The sequence below is a fragment of the Desmodus rotundus genome, chromosome 3 (genome assembly GCF_022682495.2).
Source record: "Desmodus rotundus isolate HL8 chromosome 3, HLdesRot8A.1, whole genome shotgun sequence".
NCBI classification, from domain to species: domain Eukaryota; kingdom Metazoa; phylum Chordata; class Mammalia; order Chiroptera; family Phyllostomidae; genus Desmodus; species Desmodus rotundus.
This window is the reverse complement of record NC_071389.1, coordinates 44,241,370-44,260,601: the sequence shown is the minus strand read 5'-3', so window position 1 is coordinate 44,260,601 and position 19,232 is coordinate 44,241,370. Positions and strand designations below refer to the sequence as shown.

The 19,232-nt window shown below is 42.9% G+C and overlaps 1 protein-coding gene across 1 annotated transcript in view; it reads right to left on the bottom strand.

Moving 5' to 3' along the window:
- PGM1 (phosphoglucomutase 1) overlaps window positions 1-19,232 on the bottom strand; it is a 56,812-nt gene that overhangs the window by 2,505 nt on the left and 35,075 nt on the right. Inside the window, exons 6-10 of the mRNA XM_024565406.4 lie at window positions 18,617-18,771; window positions 16,175-16,290; window positions 6,898-7,033; window positions 3,869-4,052; window positions 687-821 (exon numbers count right to left, since the gene is read on the bottom strand). Of these exons, the coding sequence (XP_024421174.1) occupies window positions 687-821; window positions 3,869-4,052; window positions 6,898-7,033; window positions 16,175-16,290; window positions 18,617-18,771 (726 nt within the window). The remainder of the gene's footprint in view (window positions 1-686; window positions 822-3,868; window positions 4,053-6,897; window positions 7,034-16,174; window positions 16,291-18,616; window positions 18,772-19,232) is intronic.

The window sequence follows — 19,232 nt, the reverse complement described above, 5'->3', positions numbered from 1 at the left end:
TCCCTCAGCACCAAACCTAGAAGCAGCGTGTGTTCTGCAGGGTGGGCAATCAGACCAAGCAAAGTGGCAAACGAGCAGGGACAGACCAGAGTGCCAGCTGAGGGGCTGATTTAAAAATTAGCTATCCTGCCCTGGCTGGTGTGGCTCAGTGGATTGAGTGCAGGCTGTGAACCAAAAGGCTGCTGGTTCAATTCCCAGTCAGGTCACATGCCTGGGTTGCAGGCCAGGTGTCCAGTGGGGAGCACACAGAGACAACCACACATTGATATTTCTCTCTCTTGCTCTGTCCCTTCCCCTCTCTCTAAAAGTAAATAAGCAAAATCTTTTTTAAAAAATTACTATCCTGAATCTGCCACTTACGAGGCATATGAGCCTACTAACTCATATTAACCTTTCTGTGCCTCAGTTTCCTTATCTGCAGTAGGGATAATAATAGAGTCCACCTCATTTGTGACTGAAATGGGCATATTCCTACAATGGGTTTAGAACAGAGCTTGGCAAATAGAAAAAGCTCCGATAATTGTTAGCTATTAGTGTTGTTATGACGTACTGAAGGAGACATGCTGGAAAGTGAGCACACCTATTTGATGATTTGTGAAATACGCTGTAATAGCACAAGTTTGATGGAACCATTATCATTCCCTCCAACAGAAAGCACTAGTCAAGCTACAGGGCTTGGGCATTACCTGGGGGTCCTGGTAGATCTTGGCAATGTCCTTCTCATAGCTGTCGATATACAGTCGAATGGTGGCCCCCGCGCTCCCAGTGCCACTCAGTCGAAAGATGATGCGGGAGCCATCTGCAAAAAGGAGCCGCAAGCCCTGGAAAAGATAAGCAGAGACGTTTTCCCCTTATACGCTGGAAGGGAGATTAAAGGCTAGCAAATTACAAGGGGTTCGTTTGGAGATCATAATTTCATCTATACTCGATCAATCAGGAGCTTAGATCCTTGATAAATGGCGGCAGTTGAGCCCTGTGAGTCTGTCCCAAGCAATGGGGGCTGAGCTCACGGGGGAGAGGCATTCGCAGGGTCAGGCGGGAGACTTGAACCTGGGGAGGCTAGTGACACCAGGCCCGCCCCCCTCCCAACTTCACTGATTTATGGACTAAACATCTCAGTTTAAAGCTTGATACAGTAAATAAATAAGTAAATAAATAAATAAGCCATTAGATGCAGAAATTCGACAGGAGGGAAATATGGACAGGAAGGACTGAAGCCAGAGCAGAAGAGGTTCCAGGCAGACAAGAGGAAGAACTCTCTGTAAAACACTGGCAGAGAGCCTCCAAAACAGGAGGCTGCACGCTCCAAACAGCAGAGACCAGCTAGTCCCCACCTATAAGACAGGACTGCTTCCGGTGCCTGAGGACTAAAAGTGGGTCCATATGGGTATGATGCCAAGCCCAGCCCCCTCTCTGCTGTCCTCTCCTTCTCCTCCTTGTCCACATCTCTCATCCTCAATCATCTTTTTGCTTCAGAGGAAAAGGTGGGGGACTCCTGCATAGATGTTCTATAGCCTGAGGTGAGAAGGCTGGGCAAGACAGTTATCTAGGACCCATCCATCTTTATGAATTCTTCCATAAAGAGAAGAGTTTTGTACAGAGCCAAAGGCTGGCCAGAAGGAAAGACACCACTCCACATCTGCTATTCGTCACCAAACCCCAGCCAGGGTTTGCCACTCAGCAGTGGAGACAGCAGATGAAATGCACGCAGGACACCCCCAGGTCAGCCATCACAGCGGGGTACAGTTGATTCCCATTCCCCGTGTCCTGCTTTCCAGAAGCACACCAGGACTGGTCTCATTCTCCCACAGCTTCAACTTGAAGTTTCTAAATTCTTTGCACTTGGTTGCAGATGCTAAACCTGCTTCGGGAGATTTTCTCTCCTACCTGGGCTTCCATCTGGATACTCAGACTTTCCAGCCCCGGCTGGGAGCTCAGTTGCTTAGAGTGTCATCCTGATGCCAAGGGTGTGGGTTCAATCCCCAGTATACACATATCAACCAATGGATGCATAAATGACTGGAACAGCAAATCAGTGTTTCCCTCTCTGGCTCTTCCTTCCTCTCTCTCTCTCTAAAACCAATCAATCAATCAATCAATCAATCCTCAGACTTTCTTGTTACAGAATGCAGAGCTGCTGACCTCCTCCACAGAGCGCAGACAGCGGGCCCTGCTCGTGGCGACACTGCCCCGCACCCCTCCGCTGCCCTCCTCCCTCTAGCAGCTGCAGGAGGCAGGGCAGGGTTGGGGCCTTTTCCTACATGTCCATTCTCTCTGTGAAGGCTTTACCACAAAAACTTCTCCTCGGTTCTGCTCTGCCCTCCCCTGGGCCCCACCTTTCCCTTTTCTACATCCACCCCTCCTCCTTCACCCCAGGTCTCTCTTTTTCTAATTATCTCAGACATAATTTACAATTGCTTATACTGGACCCAAAGTTCTCACAGATGGTGAAAAGGCATCAGGAAGAAAAGCCACTGTGTTAGAATTTTGAGAAAGGGAAACACCACGCACCGAGGGCCGTTGTGACAATACTCCATCCACTACCTGCTCTCCGGAGAGAGATTTCAAATAAACCCCGCACCCCAGTTCCTCCGAAGCCCGTCAGATGCCTAGAGAAGAACCAGTCCAAAAATCTGGATCTGTCAGGGAAAAGCAAACAGGAAAGCTACAACAGAATCTGCAACTTCCTCTTTCTTATCTGTTTCTAAATTATTACAGATAAGTCCGTTCTGTGATAACAACAACAGAACCAGAGGAGAGAGGACTGTGGGCCCTGCGTACTTGTGAGAAGCCTGGAGAAGGGCTGACGCAGCCTGTGGCCTTGGTCCTCAGCAAGCTAACAGCATGTCTCCATCCAGACCTGGTCCAGGTCCTCAGCTGTGAACTTAGGGTTGGCTATAAGTCACAAGCCACAGATAGTAAGTTGATGCTTCTGTGAATGGCTTATCTATTTCTGCTTCTTTTTAATAAATCCTCATCTGAGGATATGTTTATTGATTTCAGAGAGAGGAAGGGGGGAGAGAGAAAGCACAGAAAGAGAGAGAAAGACAGAGACAGAAAAACATCAATCAGTTGACTCCGATTCAGGCCCTGACCTGGGATTGAACCCCTAACCTAGGTGTGTGCCCTGACTGGGAATTGAACCCACAACCTTTTGGCATATGGGATGATGCTTCAACCAACTGAGCCATCTGGCCAGGGCTATTATTTCTTTCTTTCTTTCTTCTTCTTTTTTTTTTTACACATTAGAGTTATTAGTGTATAACAATGACTCTCACACTGGCTTTCTGCTATAACCTCGTGAGAGAAAAGAGAGAGGTTGATCCCTAATGCAGCAGTTCTTTCCCCTGGATTCAGGGGCTCCTTTCCGCACACTCTCACACATCCTGCACATGCTGCACGGGTGTCTGCCTCTTGGTGTCTCTGGGCCGCACTGGAAGAAGAAGAGTTGTCTTGGGCCACACATTAAATACACTGCAACACGTAATCACAAAAAAAACCCTCATGATGTTTTAAGTAAGTGTATGATTTCGTGTTGGGCCACATTCATGGCCATTCTGAGCCGCAGGCAGTCTGCGGGCCGCAGGTTGGACACCCCTGTGAGGGTACAAAAGTCCCTCTGGAGGCTAGGCTAAGAACTGCAGAAAAGGGCGTAGAGGAGTGCGAGGAACCAGGGCATAGCCATTTCCCCTGTGAGCACACGGGCAAGTCATGTGTGATTCGGCAGAAAGCCAGCTGAGAACAGCTACCCTGGCAACGCAGGGCAGCAAGACAGAAATGACCACAAGGCCTTTTTCTTTTTCTCCTTGCTGTCGCAGAGATGAAGCTCTGAGGAGTCTCTCCCACACCCACTTAAATCTGTTCCTACCTGATTTCTTGAAATGCTTCCATCCACTGGATCACTGTATTCAAAGTTATCAACCTTCTCCACGGTGTAAACTTTGTCACCCACTGAGAACTGTTTCCCCACGAAGGAGCGGTCGGATATCAGGGCCTCCAAGTCTTTCATCATTTTGTTTGCGCCCTCGGCCTCCACCTCCTCATAATCATACCTGGAAGAAGTCACGAAGCTGAGACCCACAGGCCGACTTCAGATCCCACCAACGCACATCAGCACTTCCTTCATCATTTGTTTGGCCCTGGCCCAAGACCAGCTAACTTCAGAAGAAGCTGGCAAAAAGATGAGCCTGTCAGTCCCTGGGGATGGAGCAGGCCAAGGATAAAAGGAAGGGATTGGAGGATTTCAGGGAAGGGTTAGGAGATTCTGAATAAGCAGAAAAATCCCATCCTGGCTTTTCTACAGAATAAAGTCCTAAGAAGCTTCAAAGGCTTTTGAGAGATACCATCTAACGTTTAACCATCACATCCTGAGGAGGTAGAATTAAAAGCAGTGTTATCTTTTGGGAACTCTGCATAAAGGAGCACATGACTCAGGAAACTTCTCTTTCAGACTCCCGGAGCTTCTGTGGGATAAGTGCTGGCACTGGTCCCAGGCAGGGACCTGCCTGAGGCGGCTGAGCTTTTGGCAAAGGAGAGTCACAGTCTCCACAGGAGCTTCCTAAAGTCAGGCCAAGTCGTCCCTGACCAGAGGAAGGAGCCAAACCCTAACTCTTCACATCTGAGACAACTCTGTCCTTTCAGTGACAGGCGATTTTAATCCAAACTGCTTTGGGTTCACCCTGACGGAGGTGACCTGGGGTAGTTGCAAAAGGAACAAGAAAAAAACAGTGCATCAGAAATGGAAGTCTGTGACTACTATTCTTCCAAGAATTATTCTTGACTTCTTTCTCAGGAGGTTAAAGACTCTTCCAGGATGCTTTTCTTGCCCTAGTGGGACACACCTTCTTGAGAGAGTTTTTTTGTAGAGGCTCAGGATAGCAGAGTCTGTGTTTATTTGCAAGAGCGGAACAAATATGATATGTGCAACATGACACCTCTGAGACATGAGAAATACCAGGGAATGCAGGCCGACCCATTCTGGCTCCAGGATTCTATGAATCAAGGACAGCAGTCCCCTTCATCTTGAAGTCAGTTCTTTCCCCCAGTTAAAATGATAAAGAGCCAGAAATTACAACCAGGTGCTTGTGCTTTACATCTGTGACCTCTGGGTGTTCAGGGGAAATGTTCTATAAATCCTAGGCACAGAGGGGTATAATGGAAAGAATCTGGGCTTTGGAATCAGACAGAACAAGCTATGAATCCAGCCTCTATTGCTTACTGACTGTGCAACTGACTACGGGCAAGTTGCTTCATCTCTCAGGATCTCAGCTGCCTTATTAATAACTGGTCGGAGGTGGACGTGAAGCAATGTGTGCAAGCGTGCCTGGCACTTCTGTTCCATCAACAGAGGGTACGGTGGAGACATGACCAGCAATAAATACAGGTTCTAAGAACTTATTTGCAGTATTTATTGCAATACCTGCTTAACAGTTATTTGAAATTAATAAAAACTGTTAAAATAGTTTTTAGATGGAGACTTTTAACTCATTCAAGAGTGACCCTTTCTCTGAACAACCCCTCCTAACATTATTCCACCTTGGCAACGGATTCCTTGTTAACTCATTCATTTGTCTACTCGAAGCATATCTGCAGTGTCAGCTGTGAGCTAGGTGTTGGTGATGCCACTGAGCACAAAACCAGAAGTGGTTCTGCTTTCATGATTCCCTGTGCTCTAGAGAGTTCACGGCTGCTGTTCTGAATTACCAGGTTTTTCTGGTTCTTAGAAAGTACAGATTCTTGCCTTGGTTCCCAGGGCTACCATGTGGCAGTTATTACTTATACCTTCCTCAAAAGAATTAACTCAAAGGAAGAAGAGAACAATGAACTTGTCCAAAGTTGAGAAAAGAATTCTCATGAAGGAGGCCAAGTTGCTTAAGATGGAATTCTTCCTTGACAATCTAGAGAACACGGACTATTAAATCTGTGAAACATTTTCTCAATTCCCTATTTGAACTCACCTATTTTATATATAGAAAAGGCAGCTGAAGTCCAGAGAAATTACAAGTATATAGTTTTTATAGATAAACAATTTACCTAATATATATTTTTTCTCATATTTCCTTTCCTTAATTAAGATACTGAGGTCCAAGAGAAAATTTGTTACATTTTTTACAATTACTGTGGGGAAAGGCAAATTGAAATTAATGAAAAACACTACTGGTAAAAAAAAAAAAAAAAGAAAGTGCTTAAAAAATAGAAGTATGCATAGTAAAGAAGAATTACTAAGTATTTGAAGTATTTTGTTCACTGCTGAATCCCCACTGCCTAGCAGAAAACAGGTACACAGTCAATATTTATTGAATCAATGAATGAAGTATTGACAAAGTATTGACAAGTACACAGTCTTTGGGGACCTATTTCAAGGAGTCAGAAAAGTTAATTTGGACTAAGCATAGTCATTTCCATAATTTCAGAAAAAAGTTTCCATACTTTTAGTGCCCCAGAGTTTATAACACATTTTCAGGTTCATATTTCATTTAATTCACTCAATAGGTGGACTGTTATTTCCATTTGCACAAATGAGAAAACTGAGTACAAAGAGAGGTTAAATGACTTCCCCATCCACTGAGGGGGAGAAATAAAATTTGAATCCATTTTTCTGAATCTAAATCCAATGCTGTTATCATGTCCACCTGATAGGTACATTTAAAAGGCTTAAAAAACATTTATTCTTTTGAATAATGTTAACTAAATTTTGTAAGCCTCGTTCTTTATGGATGACATAAAAGCTGACTTCATCGTGACCCCAACTTGATTATTTTAAAAATCCCCACTTGGCAGAGGTTGGATGAACCGGAGTTTCACTGTCAGTTATGACAGGAAAGAATTGGTGTGCGCGAGAATTCCTCCTGTCCACTTCCCCACCCTACCTCATCCCCAAACCAGGCTAGGGCTCACCTAGTGAAGAAATTCCGGCCATACTTTTGCCAGTGATCTTTGAGAATGTCCTGCACACTCTGTTTACGAGTGGCTAGAAGGGACAGCCAAGCAAGGACAGCCCAGAGTCCATCTTTCTCACGAATGTGATCAGAACCTGGTAGGGGAAGAGCAAGCAGCTGTGAGAAATGTGACTTCTCCAAAACACTTGGCAATAAACTCAACAGGAAACATGTAGATACAGCCAAAGAAGTCATAACACTTTACTGAGGAACTTGAATACATAGAAAGAATCACACATTAAATAAAGCAACAGAATACTGACAAGAAGTCGATGCTTCCCAAAGTACTTTAAAACTTAAAGGCAAATGCCAATTAAAATGTCAGTAGATTAATTTGGTGCAACTTGATATATCAATGATAAAGTATTAATGTGAGTGGTGAAAAATAAATCTTAAATAAATAAACAGCAAAGAATATGACCATTATAAATTTTAATAATTAAAATAATCTGGTAGCATAATGGAACAAAATGAAGCACCTATAAAGAGACCTAAAGCTGTATGACACTTGAGTGTATGATAAAGATACCACTTCAAGGCTGTAGAAAAGGAACAAATTACTTTTTAAATAGTATTTGGTTAACTAGCTAAATAGTTGAAAAAAATTCAGGTTTTTTTCTCTATAAAATGACAAAAATAGTCTAGATAGATGACATTCAAATGCAAAAACTGGAAACCTTTAAATACTAAAAAATATATATAAATGCTTTTCTACAAATCTTGGATGTGACTAATACATATAAATTCAGAATTCATAAAGGAAAAAACAATGTATTTGTCTTCTTAAAAATTAGCATTTCTGGACAATGAGGGGGATTGACTGTGCAAGTAGGGGGATGGGGTAGGGGTGACCAATGAGGGAAAAGGTGGGGCAACTGTAACTAAACAACAGTTGTAAATAAATACATAAGTAAATAAATAACAGCAAAGCTACTATCAGCAAAGCCACTACAGATAAAATCAAAAGGTCATTTGCAAACTTTAAAAAACACATTTGCAATATAAAGACATTTAATATCCTCAGAACAGAAAAAAATTATTATCTATTAACTAGAAAAAAGCAAAACCTCAATAGAAAAACAGGCCAAGGATATAAATATGCAATTTACTAAAGAAAAAAATGCAGGGTTCCCAGTTAATATGATAAATATCTGGCACTGTTTTTGAGAAGATAAAGTTAAAGCCACAATAAGAAACAGCTACTTGCTTGACAAATGGCCACAGATTTAAAAATGACAACACCTAGTATCCGGGGAGGGGTAAGGGAAACGGGCTTCCGGCATGCTGACGCTGGGAGGGCACAGTCCTCCTGGAGAGCAATCTGGCCAAAATTATTAAACCTTGAAAATGGACCTACTTGTCGATCCAGCTCCTCCAATTTTAAGACATCTTTCTTCAATCAATAGGAACTTGGTTAAATAAGCTATGGCACATCTGTCTCCTGCTAAGTTCCTTGCTAAAATCTTTACCCAAAATAACAAATTGACTTCTTTAGATGCGCTCATATGCACGGAGATGCTTTACCAAGGGCCTGATGTAGAACACAACTCTCATTTTTGCCATTAACTTCCTTATTCTAAAAAAATAGCAGACAATGTTGAACTCTACTTTCTGATTTTGAATAGGACTCCATACAATCTCTCTCTAATAGTGCTTTGCATATTATCATGCCTTGAATTATTTATGCGCCTGCCTTCCTTGACTCTCCACGGGGTCTTATTTCTCTTAGAACTGCCCAAGTATCTAGCACAATGCTGACTAGGTAGTAGGCACCCTTCCCCTCTCCATCCTTTTACACCCAGCTCAAGTAGCCTCTTATCTTTGAGACTAGATCCCAGCTTCCCTGGGCAGTTATGAGCTACTTTCTCTCTCTTCTCCTATAGTGACCTGCTTGAAATATCTGGTAAAGTTCCCTACTCCTTGAGCCTCAGTCATTTATTTATGAGCCTGTCACCCCATCAACCAAGTATTTCTCGGAAGCATCTGTTATTTTTATCTTTGTAACTAAGTCTGCTAATTAACACTGTACATGGGATACAGTATAGATAGCTAATTGTGAAGAAGTTCATGAATAAGCTAATCAATTAATTAATCACTCCAACATTTTTTCTCTCCATTGATACATTAAAAACACACTAACTTTTTCTTTCAAAAGATTTTCTTTTTAATAAGTTACTGGTTTCAGAAATAACAGTTCTTAAAACCTGAATGCTGGCAAAACTAGAGATATTAAGCAAGACTTTTAGTGTTTTATGTAACATATTTTGGAAATGTTTACTTAATTTTATTATCTATGAATTTTTATTAGCCTTTACTACCACTTCAAGGAAGAAAAAGTTACCTCTCTAATGCTTCGAGATTTTGCAAAGGATGAAATGTTTTGGCAAGACTTCATCCTGGGAAGCAAGACCCTGGCAGCTTCCTCACTGTGCGCAGAATTCATCACAGAAGCATGTGAGTTGAAATTATTCGTCTGTGCACCTCTGAGGGTTTTTTTCTTCCTTTCTTCCTTTTTCTTTTTTTTGTTGTTGTTGTTTTAGGCTAGACTGAAAGTACAGGGGCAATGTTCCTTTGTGCTCTTATGGCCCTGGATAAAGAATTTAGCTTTCTTTTATGTGAAAATAAAAATAAAATCTAAAAATCATACCCAACTCAGATCAAGTTACTTGAAGATAATTCAATCGCACATCTAACATTATAAACAAAATGCCTGCCTTGGATAACATAAACAAATATTCTGCTCCATTTGCATGATCCTCGGTCTCTTGGAAATTCTGATTCATCTCACTAAGCACTTTGGATGTATCAAAACTCTAACTATGACTAATACTCAGGAAGTCTGAGTAAATTGCATTTTCTTTAGGGTACACACGAATGATGACAAGTTCCTAGTGAAAAAAGGCAATGATATGTGTGTTTCCAAAGCTATTATTATTTTTACAGTTGTGGCAGTTGTGGTTAAATGGGACATGCTTTATGAGTCAGAAAACCTAAATCTGAGACTCTTGTTATCTAGAAGCTGTTGAAATTTGGACACGTCACTTACCTTTTTGGATCCTCAGTTTCTCCAACTGTAAAATGGGGATAAAGCCACCTTTCGCACACAATTTTAAGACATTACTCTGATAGAGAGTAGGAATATTTTGTAAACTGTTAAGCACTATATAAATACAAGATACCACTATGAATAAGGGAACAAATAAAAAAACTCTTAGGAAAAATTTAAGTATTCCACTACCTGATTAAGTTTCCAAAATAATGATCTCTAACTTACATATCGGGGAAGAAAATGAAAGAACACAATCCAATCTGCTCTTTTCTCTGGGCAGTGGACTGCAATGTTTTTCTCTTCTTCCTTATCTAATTTTCCCATTGTAAATGCCAATTATTGATATGCTTTTTTAATGAAAAAAAACAAAGTAAACGAAGCCAAGCTCACTTAACTGTGGAAAAGGGAGAGCACCGTCAGCAGCACCACTGGTCTCGGCCGACACAGAGGTGGCTGCGGGTTTTGCATAGTTCTCTTCATGCTTGGTCCAGCTCAGGGGCCAACTGAGCACATGGGAATTCTGCTCTTTCAGCATCTCCAACCACCTGTCACTTTACTTCGGCCTAATCAGCACCTTGTGATAAGTATAAACTCGGCGCGGTCAGGGCATACTCTGGGCCTCAGCCAAGAAAAATGTCAACCCTTGCTGAGGGAGCCAAGAGCTAAAGGTTTGGGGATTAGGTTCCATTGACAAGTCTGGGCATCTCAGGAAGGACCCGGCTCTTGCCCCTTCTAGGCAACAGGACTGCAGATGGGGATGTGGCAGCTAAAAGAGCTACACAGAGTTCTCTGAAAGCTGCAGCGTCTGTCTTTCTCTCTGTCTCTCTCTGTCTCTCGGCCCATTTCTCTCTCTCCCGAAGTCTCCCACACATGCCGTTCTCTCTGCCTGGAGGTTTCTACCCCACATATACCTGGCTAACATCTTCTGCAATTACTTTAAACTTCACTCCTCATGCAGGACACCTTCCTTCTCGCCCTTTGTGCTCACCCACATGCTATCACAGCCTGTGTCTTCCTCCCCCTCGCCCCCCTAGACTATGAGTTGTGTCCCTGGCTGGTGCCTGGCATACAGTCAGCTCTCATAACGTTTTAGCCAAAGAATGCTCAGACCCGAGATGACTGGCTGGGAGGTTCAGTGACTCGCTGGGCCCACAGTCCTGTCCTCTTTGGTTTTTACTGCACAAAGGACTTCACTCAGGTAAGCTCCTCAGGAAGCCTTTTCCAGATCATACCAGCCCTCAGGGGCGCCCCCTCACCCACCCTCAGACTCTCCATTCAGCAATGAATCCTGCCCTGTCCCTGGAACTTTGTTTCCTTTGAAGAAAGGTAGTGAGATGACGAGCAGGAAGTGTGTCTTAACCCAAACTCCACCTTTTACTCAACAAACATGAATTAGTGCCTTGCACGTTCCAAGGACATGAGACAACACCGAGACTAGTAACCCATATTCCTCAGCCTCACAGCTGAGCACAGACATACAGGTGAGGGAGATAGACGTGCAGGTAACAGTTTAACTTAGTTATACTTAGGGTATTAGCCTAGTTCTATTGGGGTGTTCTCTCTGGGACATCTCCAGAGATGGGGGATGGCTTTACCTACAAGAAAATGTACTTAAGAGACAAGCAATGAAAATGGGCAGAGGACTAGGTAGAAAATCTGATCTTCTACACCACGGAAACAAGTCAGGTGCCCTGAGTATAAAGCTCCCAGAGCACCCTGTACTTTGCCTCCTATTACTTAGCACACTTGTAACAACCAGCCAGGAGCTGACCTCCCTCCGCAAATATGGACTCTACAGAGCCCTCCACCAGGACAACATTGTGTCCCCAGAGCGTAACCCAACATCTGGAACACAGTCGAAGCTCAATAACCATCTGAGCAATGAACTGATGAAAACAGGTACAAATATGAAGGTCTTTTCATAGAGGCTAAAATTAAAAGAAATTTGCAAAGCATGAATGCTGCACTTCTTCAAGTCAGTGCTCCTGTGTGATGGATGCATCATCACTGGAGGCTTTTAAAGATGGGACAGGGAAAGTTGTTGCTGACTTCTAGACCTGACCAGGTCATAATTTCCTGGCATATTTCCATAGGATATCAAGTTGATCTTCAACCTGGTTTCCTATGCTTTTCTCCCAAAGCCCCATTTTTCCGAGGAAGAGTTTCAAAAGCAGTGATATTCTATTCTATTCTATTCTATTCTATTCTATTCTATTCTATTCTATTCTATTCTATTCTATGACTTCACTTTATTTCCTTCCCAATTTCCCAATAAGTTCAAGGTGAGACAGAACTGACCACTCTGACCTCCTCTATTGTGTATAAACATGTACCTCATCATCCAGTTAGGGGGGAAAAACAACTTTGCACCATGAGATCAACCAAAAATAATAGGTTCGTGCTGTCTAGTACTAGTGCACATTTCTGAGTCCTTAACAAAAAAACACCTTTACACCTGGTGTCTGTAATGCTGATGTCAGGGGAAGTGCCCCAGCCTTGGTGGCTAAGATAATCACATGAGATAGCTGCTGTTTCTCCAACATAAATATACTAATGTATAGTTGGTAACATTAGTAATATTGTGGCTTGGCTTTTAAATGCTGGTGGTTTGTTATATTTGTGAGCCAGTTCTTCTAAAGTCTGACTCCTTTGCACCTCTTCGCAAGTAAACTTTCCTTTTTCTTTTATAAAAGCTCATCTCTTCTCACAAAGACCTTGGGTCCCCAGCTCGGGACTTTGGAGTGTGAGTGACGGTGAGTGACGGTGAGTCCCCATAAAAGTTGCAAACTGCTGCAAGAGGTGAGGTGGGGATTCTCCACTGAGATGGGTGTTTTAGCAGAAGAGCACTGACTGGTCACTTATGATTCCAGCAACACACAGGAAATTAATTGGGTGACTTTTAGAGTCCTCTCCTTTCTCACACCAGGATTCTGTTTGTCTCAGTTGCGGGTGCCAAGTGAACAGAGTGTTCCCTTATTCATTCAACAAGTGTTTGCTGAGCACCTAGTATGTGTTGGGCTTTACAGGAAGCTCTGGAAATGTGGTGGAGAATAAAACAGATGTGACTCCTGTCCTCATGGAGCCAACATTAATCAAGTAATCATAAATAACTATAAAATTACAGCTGTAATACGTGTGACAAAGGAGAAGTGTGTGATGCCATGAGAGCCAGAAATCAGGCGATTTGACCCACTCTGGAAGGTTAGAGAGGCTTTGCTGAGAAGTTGCCTCTGTTTTCACCTCAAAAAAATACAGAAATAACTGACCTGTACTCAATTAAGCTATAGAATTCAAACACTTCAAAGCTTGTAGAATCACCAATGTCAGCCCTGAGAAACTCTATAAAGGAACTGCTAGATGCCCTGGCTGGTGCGGCTCAGTAGACTGAGCACTGGCCTGCTAACCAAAGGTCACCAGTCCAATTCCTGGTCAGGGAACATGCCTGGGTTTCGGTCACCAGTTGGGGAAATGTGAGAGGTGACCAATCAATGCTTTTCTACTTCTCTTTCTCCCACCCTTCCGTTGTCTCTGAAAATCCTCCCTTCCCCCCTCTCTGAAAATAAGTAAATAAAATCTTTTTTTTTAAAACCCTATATTTAAAGACAATTGCCATCAAGGGACCTAGCAGGTAGAAATTAACTCCTCTATTAAGTTAGGAGATCAGAAGTTAAATTAAGTGAGTTCAGCTGCATTCATTCACGGCCGTGGAGACCCATGGCTATCCAGTCTGGTTTTCTAAACTGTTATCTCAGAAATGGTACAGTACAATCTTCTTTTTTTCCAAAGAGAGAGAGAAAGAGTTTGTGGATTCTTTTCATGATGAAATCTCTCTGTGTATTTAAAAAAAAAAAAGGATAACTAAGGGAAAAGAGAACGATGGTTAGCACTCAGTATTTGCTGAGTGGGTTAATAAACAAATAAGCAAGAATAGACTTTAACAAGGAATAATTTAAAGTCCAATACTTGGGTTTAAAGGAATCAACTCCACAATGTAACATGGGAGACTTTTCTTGACAAATGCTCCAGAGTAAAACCCTAAAGGAGTTTAATTATCTATAACATTATACGGGCCAATGAGTATTATAAAATGTCCTAAAAGCTACCATAAATGAAAGTTATATCAAGCAAAGTAGAGAGCCCAGTTCTCTAGAAACAATCATCCCACTCTCTTCTTTACCTGTCCGGTCAGCCCTGGAGGATCTGGACTCAGTTCTGGACATGATTTTCTAAGAGGAGCAGTGGTGAACTTGGAAGCATCTAGACTCGGGTGCTGGGTATCAAAATAATGTGAAGTGAGGTGGCCTGGAGCAGACAGAGCCTGAGGGCTGCCTTCCAGCATTTGAAGGCCTGTCCTGTGAGAGAGGAGTGGCACGTGCTGTCCTGTCTTCAGGCCCGTTCCCAGCCAGTCAATACCAGGGACGCCTAGTGGACTCTGGGCTCTGACCTACCTTGACCTGTGATTCCCACATGGGTCTGTGGAGCAAAATGTTACTAGATATATGACAAAAAAGAGATAGGCAGTTAACTATGTATAGATAAAACCTATGAACAGGCTTTCTTACACTAGAATGTCTTGGAAACTTCAAATGCTAACATCATCGTGAATCGCCAAGACAGAGAGGTGTTCCCAAGTTTCCCAGTCTCTGCTGAACTCAGAACACTCTCCTGAAACTAGTGTCCTTCCAAACACCCTGGGAAGCCTTATTCTAGACTTTCCTCTTTCATTAGCCTCAGCATTTGAAATAGGTACATGGGATTAGAAAACAAAGATTTAGACATGGTGTCTGCCTTCAAAGATAGCTTCATGCATGAAGAATGCCTGGTACCAAGCTCGCACTGGGTAACACTAGGGGGGATTGCACGGGAGAAGACCACCTCACAGGTTTGTTGGGTATCCATCCATCCAGTGTCCTGTGGAGTGACATAGCACTGTCCGTATTTTATGAGGTAGGAAAGGACTAAGCAGTGCCCTTGTATTCTCGTAGTAAATTGTAGGTAGAACCTTGGGAAACCACCTAGCCTTCTTTGTGGATGCTGTTCAATGTCACAATTCACTCATCTTTCTTAATACCCTCCAATTCTATCAAGCCAATTCATTATTAAGAGGTATTGCCACTCCTTGGAAGATATTAATTTTCCTTCAACTTTGTAAATAGATGTCTCAAAATTTCCACCCTACCCTAGGACTTATAGGAAAAGAAATGAAATCTGCATTCTATTCTGTTTAACCTCACATAAACTATAACTCAATGTCGAGACTCACAGAATGCTAGATTTTGATCTTTTTTGTGCTAAAGAATGGAGGTAGAGTACTTCAGTACTCTACTGAAGGACAAAGAAGATTGGTGCTTTTATTTCAAAACATTGGTTAGAGAGAATAGGTGCAGAAGAAATATACCTTGCAACCTAGCTGGAGACCAACACCTGGAAAAGGGCCACACGCCTAACTGGAAAGAAAGAGAGATTGATGTAGGTAGGATGGGGTGGTAGGGGAGGCCACAAGAGGTGGGAATTCAGGTCAATATTGGACAGGCAAACAGGAGAGAGAGCACAGAAGGTGGGGTCTGGGGGTGTTGGGACATCCCCCAAGCATATCACGCCGCACTCCTTCACGGGACCACAATTTACACAAACATCCTCATGGGCAAGAACGTGGTTTTAATTTCTTGATCACCTAGCAACTTAGTTCCACCCTAATGGTCTCCCTTCATTTAACCTCAATAAATCACAACTCTTTGCTACAGAAAACCTGGCCCTATTAAAGAGAATGATTTAATGCCGTGCTGAAACCTTCCCTTAAATAAAAATGAAAAACTGACTAGCTCCACCATATTTCTTCCCAGAAATGAAAACATTTATAAAGGTTTCCTTGACCACTGAGTGAAGAAAAATATGTTTATCACTGTTTAATCCCCATAGACTCAATAACCAGGCTGCCAAGGAGGCCCCCAAACTTCCTGTCTCGGTAGATGTGATTCTCCTGAAAGTAAAATTAGCCCTCCTTGGCTGAACGTGCTCACTGCTTTTCAGATGTGTATACTTCATCAGGGTTGTTATAAATAAATTCTATCTTGATTTAGGACACATCAGCTACCGTTGCTATTTCAGTGCGGCCCTAGCAGTCTGAGCTTTCACTGCAGGTAGCGTTTACAGGAAAAACGGGAGCGCAGGGCTGCTGCGCACTTACCGGTGCCGAAGCTCTCCTCCCCACAAAGGGACAGTTTGCCTGCATCCATCAAATTCCCAAAAAACTTCCAACCAGTGGGGGTCTCATACAAAGCGATCTTTGTAGCATTAGCCACCCTTCAAAGGCATGAAATCAAAGTTACATCACAGCAGGACTGTTAGCGCAGCCATGTGAGAGATGGAAAATAGCGACTGTTATTGTAATCAAGGGGCCCATTTAGCATTGCTCAGAGGTATACACAATTCTAAGTTTGGTGGAAAATTGTAAGAGAAAACTTGTGCACAATGGGCTATTCTATGTGGACTCAGAGGAGGGGGCAGAAGAGGAAGAAGAAAGAGTTAATTCAGCTCACTGACTTTAATATCTTAGAAGAAGAAACAGTGGCAAAATGTGCAAGGCTGTTTTGGGGCTATTTAAATGCAAGTGTTTTGGGTACAGTCAGCGTCTGTAAGCCTTCCATAAAGAATAGAAGAATGATGTTTTGATGTAGTTACAATCACAAAATAATAAAATACGGGGTCTAGGAGTCAGTATTTTATGGAGAAAACAGGGTGCAGAATGTTAGGCGACCAGCCCAAGGTCAGAGCCAGGATGACCAGCTGCCTCCTGTTCAGCTGCCCAGTCACCGTTCCTTTCCTCTCACCAGAAAGCCCAGCCAGGACAGTGCCCAGTGGGCTGCGCCGTTTACACCAGCTCAACCACAACGACGTGCGGTCCCCAGCCCCTCCAACACATCTTTTACTTCTCCCTACGTATCTTTACGTCATTTAAAGACTTCTCCAAGTGACTTTTCTTTCAGATGTTTTTCCCTTTCCAGAATCCCTGCCTTCTTGCTAGCAGGACACTGTCATGTTCCAATTCTAACATTTGAGGAAAAATAAATCTGTGATTTTTGAAAACTGTGAAAGTACAATAAACTTTTATCTGGGTAATGAGGTATTTCCATTGTGACTCTATATGTGGATTACCAATTTTTTCAAAATGCAGAATTACACTGATCTTGGATGACACAGAAGGCATTTCAGGACCTGACAGGTCTAACATGCAACAGCGAGGCCACAAACCAGCTCACGACTTCGGGTAAAGGATGCAGAGGCAGAAGCTCCGGGTTCTGATTCTAGCCCTGATTTAGTGCGGGATCCTAGACAAGGCAGCTAACTTTCCTTCTGGTTCCCGCTTCTTGAAAATCAGGCTTGCTGTGCAGATCAACTGAGACGGCAAGTGTGAGAAGGCACTGTGTAAACTATGAACCACTCTATAAACTCTGGACATCACTTTTTTGTTAGCTGAAGTCAGCTCTATTCTGTAACACACACACACACACCACATTCCACAGGAAGCTACTACATGGCCCAGTGTTAGGAGCAAAGATTTCAGGTTCAAATCCTGACTCATCCGTTTACTAGCTGGGTGATCTTGGGCAACTTACTTAACTTCTTTGTCCCTTTTGTTTTCCCACATGTAAAGGGGGATTTATATAGCTTTTATCCCATGGGGCTGGTCTGGGAATTCATGACTTAAAACATACCAAGTACTTAGTGTCTAGTTATTATTATCAGAGCCTAGATATGTACGTTCTGCTTTCCTACCTGGTCTTCACTTGTTTTTTTATCCACTCATTCAGCAACCATTTAATGGGCACCTAACATGTTCGCCCTGGTTATTTACCACTGATATTTTTTAGTTGTTTTAGATGTGAACTTATAAGCCGCATTAAAGCTTTTGTAAATGCGGTTATATATCATAAATAAATAAGCAAATATCTCTATATCAACAGTTTATTGTCACTGGGCCCTTTCTTCCTCATAAAAACTGAATGTACTTTTCTCTATTTGAGCTTTCAGTTTCTTTCGATTTTGGATAAATGAACATTTCCTGTTTCTGTCTGTGCAAGAGCATCCAATGAGGGATGGGCGAGGAATGTCTCTTTGAAAGCTCTCTTGAAATACTAACCTTACTTCAAACTGCTCTCTCACCCAAACCCTGCACACTGCTAAAGGAAAGTGGTTCTCTGGAATGATGTCTTGGCTACTCTGGAAGTGCCATCCATTCATTCATTCATGAACCTTCAACCATTCAGTTTTTAAACTGTGTGTGTGTCCCCTATCATCTGTGAGCTAGGCACGCTATGGTCAGGCAGAGTTTAGGGTGGTAAATAAGTCGGTCTCTTCTCTGTAGAAGTTTATAGTCCAGCAGGGCAAACAGTCCAGCACAAAGGCTATCAGAACACAGTGTGGCGTGTGCTGGGATGGAAGATGTGCAGGGTGCTAAGGAATCCCAGAGAGGGGACATCTAATTCAGAAGAAAACTTCACCCATTCCTTCCTAAAATAAACACACTTAAGCACTTACTATGCATCAGGTGTCCTGGCTGAAAGGGGAAGAAGAGTGTTCCAAGCACTGAAAAAGGCCTGCTGAGGGCCCAGGGAGCAGAGAGACCTACCTGTCCAGGGCTCCACTGGTGGGCATGCTGCGGGCAAAGCCGCGGACCCCGGTTTGCTGGAAGTATGGAATGCTGAAGATGTTGGCAGCGATGACGGCCACGGAGTCTGAAGGGTTCACAAAGAACCCGTGCTTGCCCAGAATCATGTTTCTATCCTTTGAGAAAAGAGGGATTCAAAGGAAGACCTTTCAGTCAAACTGTGGAAGAAACCAAACTATCTTACATGGGGGTTGGGAGGATAACATTTTAAATTATAAAACTTAAAATGGATACCTTTATTCATAGTGGGCTCTAAATACTGGATTTTGTTCTAATGGATCTGTACAGTACTGGCCAAAGAGCGAGCACCATTTTCAATTAAAGCACAAGCACAAACTCTTTTCAACCAACTACTCTGCTCTCCCTCCAGAGGCCAGCTGACTTTAACCTCCCAGACCTTTTCCAAACTCTGGAGCCAATCACCTCCCTCCCAGAGGACAAGAGAGAGAGAAACAAAAATGGAAATGCTGGCTGTCTATACAGTTTGGTAGGTCTATCAGGCATCCTTCAAGGAGCAAAGCAGATTTCTTCAAGGTAGGGCTTCCAAATCATGGCCCGTCCATTTGACGCAGGACCC